This window comes from Ciona intestinalis, chromosome 3 (assembly GCF_000224145.3).
Source record: "Ciona intestinalis chromosome 3, KH, whole genome shotgun sequence".
NCBI lineage: Eukaryota > Metazoa > Chordata > Ascidiacea > Phlebobranchia > Cionidae > Ciona > Ciona intestinalis.
Window position 1 is genome coordinate 527,748 of NC_020168.2, and position 11,499 is coordinate 539,246.

At 36.2% G+C, this 11,499-nt stretch overlaps 2 protein-coding genes across 5 annotated transcripts; both read right to left on the bottom strand.

Moving 5' to 3' along the window:
* Window positions 1–2,290: 2,290 nt before the first annotated feature.
* On the bottom strand, window positions 2,291–3,638 carry LOC113474132. Of its 2 annotated transcripts, none has more exons than XM_026833885.1 (2): window positions 3,135–3,638; window positions 2,291–3,059 (listed from the first exon to the last, which is right to left on the bottom strand). In XM_026833885.1, the coding sequence occupies exons 1-2, from the start codon at window positions 3,616–3,618 to the stop codon at window positions 2,560–2,562; spliced, it is 984 nt and encodes a 327-aa protein (XP_026689686.1). In that variant the 5' UTR covers window positions 3,619–3,638; the 3' UTR covers window positions 2,291–2,559. The 2 variants fall into 2 exon arrangements, with proteins under 2 accessions (XP_026689686.1, XP_026689685.1); XM_026833884.1 differs by having other exon boundaries at window positions 2,291–2,790; window positions 2,845–3,638.
* A 132-nt stretch (window positions 3,639–3,770) lies between these two features.
* Window positions 3,771–10,740, bottom strand: LOC100179220. Of its 3 annotated transcripts, none has more exons than XM_026833880.1 (16): window positions 10,509–10,740; window positions 10,355–10,400; window positions 10,127–10,286; window positions 9,796–9,920; window positions 9,589–9,714; window positions 9,245–9,358; window positions 8,708–8,833; window positions 8,330–8,434; window positions 8,021–8,274; window positions 7,565–7,784; window positions 7,101–7,239; window positions 6,579–6,698; window positions 6,141–6,224; window positions 5,705–5,813; window positions 5,265–5,421; window positions 3,771–4,838 (listed from the first exon to the last, which is right to left on the bottom strand). In XM_026833880.1, exons 1-16 carry the CDS (start codon window positions 10,614–10,616, stop codon window positions 4,642–4,644), a joined length of 2,190 nt encoding a protein of 729 aa, XP_026689681.1. In that variant the 5' UTR covers window positions 10,617–10,740; the 3' UTR covers window positions 3,771–4,641. The 3 variants fall into 3 exon arrangements, with proteins under 3 accessions (XP_026689681.1, XP_026689680.1, XP_018666733.1); XM_026833879.1 differs by having other exon boundaries at window positions 10,503–10,740; XM_018811188.2 differs by having other exon boundaries at window positions 6,141–6,221; window positions 10,503–10,739.
* Between the last annotated feature and the right edge of the window lie 759 nt (window positions 10,741–11,499).

Genomic DNA, 11,499 nt, shown 5'->3' on the forward strand with positions numbered 1-11,499 from the left:
ACGTATGTCGGGTTATCGAGAAGACAAGCATGATAGATGTATGACGCTTTCCGTTACAAACAAATTGATTAATACACAAATTGTATTGATTACGCAAATAGACCTCGTCTAAAACGTGGTTTATACTACCATTAGTTCACGTACAGGTCATGTTACATTTATTAACTCTGAATGAACCGAAGGTCATAGACGTGAAAAATGCTATTAAGCCCAAGGTAAAAGGGCATCGAAGTCAAACACGGAATATTTAACAACACACTGTTATGAAAAGATGTCAAACGTTTATTCTGCAGCTTTTTCAGATTCTGGAGCTTTGAATTTTGCAGCTTCGGATTCTACCTCTTCGGATTTTGTAGCTTCGGATTCTACCTCTTCGGATTTTGTAGCTTCGGATTCTACAGTTTGGGATTCTGGAGCTTTGGATTTTGTAGCTTCGGATTCTGAAGTTTCGGATTTTGTAGCTTCGGATTTTGCAGTTTCGGATTCTGCGTCTTTGGATCTTGCTGATTCGCAATTGGATTCAGTTTCAGGAGAATCTTCCCCGTGTTTTCCTTCTTTTTCATTCTCATCCAACTTTTTCTCCAAAACTTCAAACGCCATGTCCACCACTTTTCCCGACCCAGGAGCAACAACGTTCACAGAAGAAACTCCAACAGTGCGAACAACCTCTGTCAGTTCTCCAACTGTAATGAGACCTCCTGATAGTTTACGATTCTTCCATCCTTCAGAACCGTCGCCGATCGCTATGGCTTTGGCTGTCTTTGCATTTTCAGCCACCGTCTTCTTAATTGCTACAATATTATCTTTTTTCGACGCTTTTTTACTTTCGCCACTTCCTTCTTTTTCGTCATTACCAAGGTACCCCAATGTTTCATTATTTTCGCCATTTACAACACTTTTCTCCCATTGTTTTTCACCAGAAGACGATATCTTCACCAGGTCAACAGTTTTCTTTGCAACATCACCACCAGCTCGTTTTGTTGCATTTGACACGCGACGAGTTACTTTTATTGCCTTATTTATCTTGGCTACCTTGCCACCCTTTAAACAGCCAGTGGAAGTATCGCTGTTCTTGCTGGAAAAGTCATTGGGCGTTTCCTTGACATTACTCAAATCTTTTTCCTCTACAATATTCTCCAAACGAACAGAATGTTCTTCTGTAACTATAGACATTTCTCTTTATATTTTTATTTGAACCACCAGTCAAAATTCATGCACTTCTCGTGTCATATGTATATGTATGGTACAATGAATAAACCGAAAAATAGTTTCACTTTTTTTATGCAGCACTTGCTTCCTTGAAACCTCTTGGTTTCCGCTAAAACTGCAAGAAACGATTCGTTTGCAATGTATACCAATCTATATGCGTTTTGTTGAATTTTTATTAATACGTATTTTAATACTTTGGAAATTCCTCTTGTTGTCACCGGTTAATTCAGGAAGCTTACCGTTAAGTATCTTATAACACAAATGCTGGACCAACTTTGTGTTCAATGTCAGATCGTTCATCCTGGAACATTTAGAGTTGATGCATGACATACTCAATACATGTTGTGCGTATGAGAGTCTGCGTATATACATGTGTGTGTGATGTGATATATTAACAGAAATACAGTAACAATATATTTGTTTATTAAAAACAAATTTAATTGACAATTTTAGTATATTTTTTTTATCTAGCGTGTTTTTTCGGCTATCGTTTTTTCTGCCATTTCTCTTTTTTTCGTTGTTTTAGTTCATTTGACTGCACCGATGTATTCGAAGAGATAAATAAAATTTATGTTATTTTGTGACATAAAATATAAAATGGGGGAAGAGTTAACTGGTTTACATATTGCAGCAAGCAACGTAATTAACCTATAAATATATGACCTTTAGATCACACCGGCTTCTTCGAAATTTGACCCAAGTATTGCTATGTATTGTATATGACGAAACACGACGCTATTTAAAAATTAATGCGTGTACTGCCCTGGTCGCGGTGGTACTGTGTATTAAGAAAATTGTCCCTTTGAACGCTGGTAATATTTACAATATATATTTATGTAGAGCCGCATAAGTACGCTGATAAATAACAACGAAAATCGCCAAGTATAGAAATAAATTGCATAGTCGTCTTATAACACAAAAACTGAACAAGTTCCAATACATTAAACAATAATACATAGTAGGTTGGGGGAAGATGGGACACCTTTTATTTTATTTTCTCGCCCCCTTTGGTAGTAAATGAAGAAAATTCAAGGAATTAAAAAACTGTATCTTCACGACCCTCACAGACCGTTGTTAATTGTTTAAAACACGATCAGGATACTTAAATATTTTGTACTCAAGGTGTCCTATCTTCCCCCACTCTACTATAGTATGTCTTATAAGTAAAATACGTTTAAAAATTGTACAACCTGTATATCATGTCATGCGAACACTAAGTTTCATATAATAAATTATATTTACGTCGTTCTTCATGGTAAATAAATTATTCGCCAGCTGACAGTTGCGCATAATTAACCCGCAACTAAAAAACTACATAAGTTAATAACAGAGTTGAAGAATAAAGTTGAATTAAGATAAAAATGCGATGTTCAGTTTCATTTTTTGTTCGTCCGGTTTTTCAAACATAGATGTGTTGTCTTTGGTGATGGATGTTCCCGCTCCTGTAGATGTTGGTATGCTCTTGCCTTGAGACTTGTTACCCTCAGTGGTAGGAGAAGCTTGAAACTTTGCAATGGTCGATTTAACCCGACCGGTTGCGGGCAATGTCAGCATTTGTGTTTCAGCGGAACTTTTAGGATTCTGAGAAAAGCTCAAGACTAATTCGTTTTTATTCGGTATTTCAAAATGCCTTACGTGACTTTTCACCATAGATGGCATTTTGTTGTCAGCGCGATTCAACGGGGCACTTATTCTAGGTGTAATGGTATCGTTGGTTGTATATCTAGCTATGTTGGGTGGTTCGGCGCTGGATGTTCCAACTATTGATGAAACAAAGGTTTTTGCATGTTGAATTGCTTCAGCTTCGACGGTAGATGGTTCCTGACTGAATGTTTCACCATCCAACTTATCTATGGATGACATTGTAGATTCAGAGGTAGAAACGTTGGGCGGTTTAAATAAATCCAAAACTTTTACATTTTTACCCGGTGAATCGAAAATCATTTCTGGTCCTTTTAATGAAGTTGGAACTTGATTTTGAGCAGAATCAAACGAGGGTGCGTTCTGCATAAAACTGATTAAATGTGTTTCTGTGTCTGGTTCATCGGCGTTGGTTGCTGGAATTTCAAACATCTGTCCTGGAACAAATCTTAAAGTTTCTGTGTCTGGTTCATCGGCGTTGGTTGCTGGAATTTCCAACATCTGTCCTGGAACAAATCTTAAAGTTTCTGTGTCTGGTTCATCGGCGTTGGTTGCTGGAATTTCAAACATTTGTCCTGGAACAAATATTGGCGCTGCACTTGCTGTCGCTTTTAGTTCGCCTTGTTCTTTGTTATACTCCACGCTTGTTTTAGTAGCTCCGCGAATATTAAACACAACTCTCCTGTAGCGTCCTCTTATTTTCAATCGGTAATTCTCAGCCTCGATTTCCACGACTTCCTTATTTTTGTTACTTTCATCTCGATCCATTTACCTTAATTTCAAATCCAAAGGCTGATATTTTCTGCCACGCCCACCTTAAACGTTAGCTTTGTTATGTGTTGGCAAATATCGTTGTTTTCAATCGCAAGCATTAAAACGACACCGGTTTCCGGAGCATTGCTAAACATAATGTCGCCCGTATATTAAACGTATAAATATATATGTATTACATTTCCTTTTAAGCAGCAGTTCACAATGGAGAATCTTTACTATATAAACTAATACAATTCATTGGTAACGTTAATAACATTTTTTTGCATTTCCCTTCTAACCAACACGCAATTTATGGAAAGTTTTTATGGAAAGTACACTGTACAAGAAGGGTAATAGTGAATGGTATATCTAAAATTAAACAAAAATATTTACGTAGTATGAATCTATAGTAGTATCAATTTTGCAATAGAAATATGGTAATAAAAGACGCACGTAAAGCTGTGCAACACAGGTGAGAGTACTAAACTGCATCAAAAATGGGTAGAACGTACCAGATCAAATAATATATATATATATTAAGCAACGTAGTGCAAGTTTTTGATATTCATAAGCTTATTGGAAATGCGGGAGATCGACAGCTTATGTATTGCAGCAAGTAATTCACAAGTGGAAGTGTGTGAATGTAAACGTAGAGTGGAAGTTGTGGGTTTGTATTGTGTAGGGTGGGGGGTGAAGTTGCAGAAAATGGCGGAGTGGAGAAGTTTAAAAATAATCTCATTAAAATTGATAAGTGCAATGCTAGGAAGTATGAACCTGCAACAAGACTGCAATATAATTGGCAATGGTAAAATAGTGGTTGGGGGTACGTGAGGAAAAGATATTCAGAAACAAATAGTTCATTTTAAAGGCATTATGGCAAAAAGTGATCGTTAAAATAAGTTACCACTTTGTAGAAAACACAATGTTTCATCTTAAGCATTCATTGAATTATATACAAAACTATATTTAATTAATATTCATCAATCGCATTGGTATGTGTATGCATAACAACAACGTATCTAATTACGCAGACGGGCATTAGATAAATGCAGTGTTAAGCAACTCAACGAGATCAGCGCGGCCTATTTTTAATAACACGTCTTTTAAGTTTGGGAGGGTTAGCGGCACGGGAGATTGGGTTCGACTCCAGTGCAGTAGTAGGACCTCTAGTGGCCTAATATTGGCATGACTCCGTGACAAACTTAGCAGCTGTTGAATGTGCTTGAACGAAAGACCTGGTAGTGAAGTATGTCAATATTATGTAATATTACAACATTAAAAAATTATGAAAATACAAATTAAACATAAATCACGAGAGTATATTCTGAGTTCGACTTTATCCATAAACTGAAACTTCTCTTTTCAAAGAAAATGTAGCAGAATTGACTTGGAAAATGCAAATTCTAATTAAAACAATATAGTACATGATATATTAAATACACCATTAATATGTTTTCGTTCTTCGTCAGCTTAAACATTCCTACAATTACTATTTTAAAATAAAACATTCAACATACAAACACGAAAATTACTAGTTAAAAAAACACACAACAATGCAGAAAAATTATTGTTTAAAAAAAAACACGCACATATACAAACCTGTTTAAAAACAAACGCACAAAAACACATAAATCACTGTTTGAAAACAAACGCACACAAACCTAGTTGCTCAGCTAGAACCTTCCAATCTGCCACAGTTGTACTGTCGTTCTCTAAACCAAGGGCAAGTTTTACAAATAATGCATGAGGAAGATTCAGCCAACGATCCCGTGAATTCCAATGTGTTCCTTGCAACACTTCATTGATTGTGACTTCAAACTACATGGGAAAAGTAACAGTATAATTCAGTGCAAAACAAGGCAACAAACCTGGGGTGGCAAGGCAGGCCTACCCTGGGTTTAAAACATTGCAACCAACGAAAGAAAATGTGTTTCACAAGATTATGTATCTTAACTATCTCTGGCCCTCGTGTTTGTAAAAGTATGACTAAAAAACCTTTTACATTCGATACCATTCCTACGTTTGTAATTATTTGCAGCTATAAAAAATGACATTTTTTTAAAATTTGGTAATAAATCGTTCTCTTCAAACAGTAACTCACTGCAGTGCTGTTCTCATAAGCTCTCCTGTCCTCTTCAAGGTTAAGAGGAGGTAAAGTTCCTCTTTCAATTGACGAAGCAACAAGATCGACTCTTCCCTGCTGTTGGTATCTAAATATGGACATGTGAAACTAACATTGATGTCGAACAAAAGAAGCAGAGTATGGAGTGTTTATAATAAGATTTTAAATAATAAGGATTTTATTTAACAGCCCTATATTTACTGACACGGTGATGCTAAGGTATTCACGGTTTGCATTTATGCTATTGGGCTTTACTCCTAAAATATTAAGTGGCAATTCTGTTCTACTAACTTTCTTAGAAAATAATTAGGATGAATAAGTGAAATCCAAGCATAATATCACATGTGTTTTGTCTTGGTTCCCAGTCAAATAACTGAGTGTATAGCATTAGACCTTATTAAAATGCAATATTTACCTTTCATCAAACTGTCTCCCAGGTATTGGGGGGGCTCTCACGTGTTCTCTCACGTGTTCTCTGTTACGCTCCGTAGTCATGCTGCTTGAATTAAAAAGAAATTGCAATATAAAGTGTTTACCACTAATGGTCTACAATTCTGCACACTACATAACAAAAGTCCCAACGAAGTAACTACTGTAAGTTTGAGATATATATTTTGCGTTAAATGTCATCATCAGTCTCTTATAAATAAGTAAATCATGCAATGTCTCACTAATATGAATTGTATTTTGAGAGATATTTCCCCTAAAATAAAATTATCAGTTTCTGATTCAAATAGAGGTTTTACCACTTTTAGGTAAAAAACTCACAAATACATTAATTTACAACAAAATTCCAGTAGGAAATCAGAATCGAAAAAACTACCGCACATATTTAAGTTCAAAAATCTATCACCTTTGTTTGGGGGGTCTGGGGGGTGGTTGGTTGGCAAGAGACAATCGATGATCGGGAGATCGTTCGTCCATCAGGGGAAGACTTAAGCGATGGGAAAGGTTGATGTACGGCTGGTTTTGACTGAATATATTATATATTGTTAACACTGGAATCATAGGCACCAAACCTGGGGTGGCAGGGTAGGCCTGGAATACCTACGCTGTATTAATTAAAAATATAAGAACTAATAAGCTAGATTTGTTTCATACAAATGCAGATATAACTACCCCATATCTGGTTCCTGGAGTCATCCCAAATGACTTTGTATTTATTTACAACAACTTTGCTTTGTTCTGCTTGTTGTATATTTAATTTTTTTTAAAGTTTTTGATATTTTGTTTGTTGTATACAGTTTGTTGTATATATAAATATTTTTTTTATATTTTATTTTTTTATATATATATTTTTTTTTATTTCATATATTTGTTTATTTTGTTGTATTAAAACTGCTTTGTTGTATATGCTGTTTATGTTAATTTTTACCTCATGCGTTCCACGTCTCTTGCTGGAACAGCTGGTGGATTATCCTCAGAACTTAGATTCCGATATATTTGGTTAGAAGTCGGAGGTTCTGGACTACTATGATGGTCTGAGTTGTTTTGCTGTAGGTTCACATACCGATCTGTACATAAAAGTTTCAATTAACAAATTGCTAATTTCTGTGATAACAATATGACGGCAAATACTAGTTATGTAAAAAATGTATTATCTGAAAGTCTGAAGATTAGAATTAAAGATAGCCAGGGTTTTCTTCTTATGACAAAATAAGAAGTTTATTAGTTTTATGATAACACTGTGGTGTTTGACCTTACTAATGTAACCATTTTGTCTTCGTTTGTATGGGTGTGTGACTGTGTGTCTACACACCACTACACTCATCAGTTTAGCACCCAAGATTTAGGTTAATGAAAACATGTTAAGGTAAGTTATATAAAATCGGTCCATACTGTCAAGGTCAGTTGAAGTTAGACTTGTCGAGAAGTTGCCAGTTTGGTAATCGGAATCAAAACTTGTTTGTGTTGCAAGTGCGGGGCCTTTTTTAAAGTCGTCATCAAAACTCGGGGTCCGAGGCCGATGTCTTGGGTGGGGTGGATCGAAAGGATCACTAGGTGGCAACCTTGGTGCTGGCTGATGGTTTATATAAGGATTGATGTCTTGTGGTGAAGGCTAAAAACATAAGGTATTAAGAATTTTTATACCTCTATTATAAAGTATGGCAAGTTATGATTTTTTGGCTGTATTTTATGAATATGCATTTCAATAGCTGTTGTTGTCTTGTGAAGGCTAAAAAACATAAGGAGTTAAAATGATTATGCCTATATTATAAAGTATTGAAAATTGGCAAGTTATGACTTTTTCCATTTTTTGTGCATAGCATTCTAATAGCTGTATTTGTTATATACCTGAAACAAGTTGTCGGAATTAGAAGCAACGAGGATACGCGGGTTTGAATCATGATCGCATTGGGAACCTGAGTGATTATGATCCCTGTTTTGCGAATGGGGTGACGACGCCTCCTTTGGAGGAAGGTTACAGTATTGTTGTTCAGTTGGAGATGAATTTGAATCGGGTTCTGGGGATTGGTTTTCAAGGCTCACATAAACATTAGCGGGGCTGTTCTGTTGCATTTTCTTTGCTTTCTGCATGTCTAGGTTGCCTGTGATGGAATAGAGCATTTAAACTATGAATACCATACCTTTCTGTATGCTTACCTTGCTGATTATTCTTTCCACTTATAGTTTTAGTCAACATGCCACGAATTCCCTTTGGAGGATTTTGCCGAGGAATCCGAATGAGATTTGGCGAACAATTCAAATCTAAAAGAGGGGTCACAAAAAAATTAGAAACTTACATAAGCTAACTCATTACATAACTGAAAGATACCAGGTTCAATGATACTGATATATGTGTTCTGTGCAAGGCCAGTAAGAAACATTGCTATAACCCAATGAGTAGGCTACCAAATGGGTTAGAGCACCATGAGTGTCCAGAGTATTGAGCCAACTCTAGACTATACCTTAGGTTTCATGGTATAACACGCTGTGGGACCTCACACATGCAGATTAACAGAAAGTGAAGATGTCACTTACCATCAAACCCTGGGCATAAAGTTGTTTTGGCACGTGGGGCATGTCCATTGGTTCGTTTTAACTTCTCGACTAACTGTCTTACATTTGGAGTTCCCTCCACACTTAAATTTACTCGGCTTAGGTTTCCTGGAACACAGAGACAAAAATGTTATAAAGTCACATGAATTAAAATAAATCCGAAAAGCATATTGTAAGACAAGGGGTGCTTTTGTTCTCAACTGTAATACGTATAAATAAACGAAATAAGTAGCCTACAAGGAAGTTGTAACAGATATATTGGGTTCGGGCCGTGGGGGGAAGATTCAACACCTTTTTATTCTATTTTCCTATCCCATTTTGTAGTAAACAAAGAACTTTCAAAGATTTACAAAACGGTATTCTCACAACTTCCACAGACCGTTGTTAATTGAATAAAAAGGGTATTTAAATATTATGTGCTAAAGTGTTCCAACCTTCCCCATTCTACTATACCGAATTAAAAAAAAGAGTTTGCACTGTGCATATTTGCACAGCATATCTTCACAATAAAACATTTACCTAAATCATCGGGAACATGAAAGGTTAGGTCGGTGAAGGAAACTCCATCACGAATCTCAACGCTCTCATGAATCTGCTGCATCATATGAGTCGGCCATGAGCGTAATACAAGACCTATAATGAGAACAGAGATAGTAACTTATTTGAATGCAACTTGCTTTATCCTCGATTTGGACGATCCATTAGTGACCACTGGGTTGGAGAAATTGCGGTTTAGTGTCTTGCTTAAAGACATTAAGTGGTAGCAGCGACGAGCCTTGAACCTACTACCTCTGGGTTGGAGGCTGGTTAAGCACTTCGCCCATGTGGCGTACCAGAATATATAAATCCACATAGATACTTACAGTTACGATTTTCTCTTGTTTTATCTTCAAGACTGTGACACTCACAAGTGTTCTCTACGCTTACATGCAAATAACAAATCTTCTTCGCAAGTTTCGGATTATTCTCAACAATTCTCCAACGATTCACTGTTTTAAAATTAAAAGGAAAATCAACATTGATAAAAACGATAATTCTATGACTATACATAAAATACATTAAATACATACCATATTCCATTGTCTCAGCAATTAACTGGTACCATGTTCCAAGGACATTGTGGTTTATCCCAGCTGCTGTCATTACGGCATCTTCAATAATTAGATGTTTTTCTTTGGTAATGATGCAAAGGTACCTGAATAACAGGAGAGTATACATGTGAAATATAGATTGATGTATATATCAATAACGGGGGTAGTTTATACATGGAAAACATAGAATGATATATTAATACCACACATAGGAAATATAGAAGGGTATGATATAGTAATAACAAGAGTGGTTTATAGATTGTATAGAATAATATATTTATACATGATAAATACAGAATGACATAATTACCTTCTCATTCCGTGACGATCGTAATGTTCCCCTTTCTCAATGCCACAAAAATCTTGTTTTGTAAATTTCAACTCAAATTTTAACTTTGGTTCTTTACCTCGACTTGGTTCATAAGCAGAACTTGTTATATCGTGCTTGAAAAGTCGAATAATGCAGAGAGCTATAATAAAGTATGCAAGTATCGATTTGTTATCGTTTACAAATTACAGTACAGATGGTTTAGGTTACCTGTGTCTGTACTCTTGTCGACTGTAAATCTTAACTGCCCCCATCGCTGAAAGAGAAATGAATTAATTCTATGCCTCAAATTGTATTTCTGTCATGTTTCAATTAACTATGGAATTGTTAAACATAAAGACCGTCTTATAAAACGTACACTCACTCTTTTCCGCTTGTACCCCCCTTTGATTCTGTGCATAACACACCCACAAGATACATCCTCAACCGTTTCATTCACACTGGAAAATGTTGTTTTTGGTCGTACTGCCATTTCATGCTTTAATTTTATCCGTGCGCATATTGCCAATGTTGAAATATCGCTACAAATCGCTCAATATCTCTTGCATGGGATTTCTATGCAAAAGACTATCCATATATAACGCCATAGAAAACTCATTTTATAACCGTGACGCATGACTTCATGCAGGTAAAATAAAGGTGATAAAATACCGGTAAAAGATACATTTGCACATATTTGTTATATTGTAGGGTGAGGAAAGATGGAACGCCTTAGCCCCTAATATCCAAATATTCTGATCGTGTTTTAAACATGGGAGTCGTGGGGTGCGGTTTTATAATTCTCTGAAAGTTCCTTGTTTACTACCAAAAAGGACGAGAAAATAGAATGGAAAAGTGTCCCATCTTCCCGCACCCTACCATATGTTAGAGCTCTTTCTGTAAACCTCAAAGATGTAAACGGTTCTTAGACATTCGCGTTTTTCTCTTTAGTGTAAACGCATGGCCATGGTAAACTTCTACTTTTCGTATGATTTGTTTTTATTGTGATTTCGTAATGTCCTACGTTTGGGAGTCTCCCACCGTTTATGGATTGCACGGCGAAGCACGCCGTTCTGTGACAGACAGAACACGCCATGCGATACCTGTTGCGATACCTGCTGTTACTGCTGCATTGCGCATTTATAACTAACCTCTATAAAACAACTGACATCATTTTGATCGTTTTCTCCACTGATCGTTATTCACACCACACACAGACTTTATATTGCACTAACAGACTACTTATTTGGGGTAAGTGTATTCTATTCCTGGCCTTTGGCAGACATTTTTTACAACTTCTGGCATGGTACAAAAAATGCTGTTTCAATTTGTATGCTAAGAGTCCCATCTTTTTACAATTCTGGGTTGTGGTTAAT

Bases quoted from the DNA above. Each gene is read 5' to 3' on its own strand.
- LOC113474132 (XM_026833884.1), bottom strand. From the start codon at position 3,618: ATGGATCGAGATGAAAGTAACAAAAATAAGGAAGTCGTGGAAATCGAG. The intron at 2,791-2,844 runs GTAAGGCATTTT...AGCTTTTCTCAG, and splicing joins CATCTATGGTGAAAAGTCAC to AATCCTAAAAGTTCCGCTGA.
- LOC100179220 (XM_026833879.1), bottom strand. From the start codon at position 10,616: ATGGCAGTACGACCAAAAACAACATTTTCCAGTGTGAATGAAACGGTT. The intron at 9,921-10,126 runs GTAATTATGTCA...CCTGTTATTCAG, and splicing joins GATCGTCACGGAATGAGAAG to GTACCTTTGCATCATTACCA. The intron at 8,275-8,329 runs GTAAGCATACAG...ATTCCATCACAG, and splicing joins TGGAAAGAATAATCAGCAAG to GCAACCTAGACATGCAGAAA.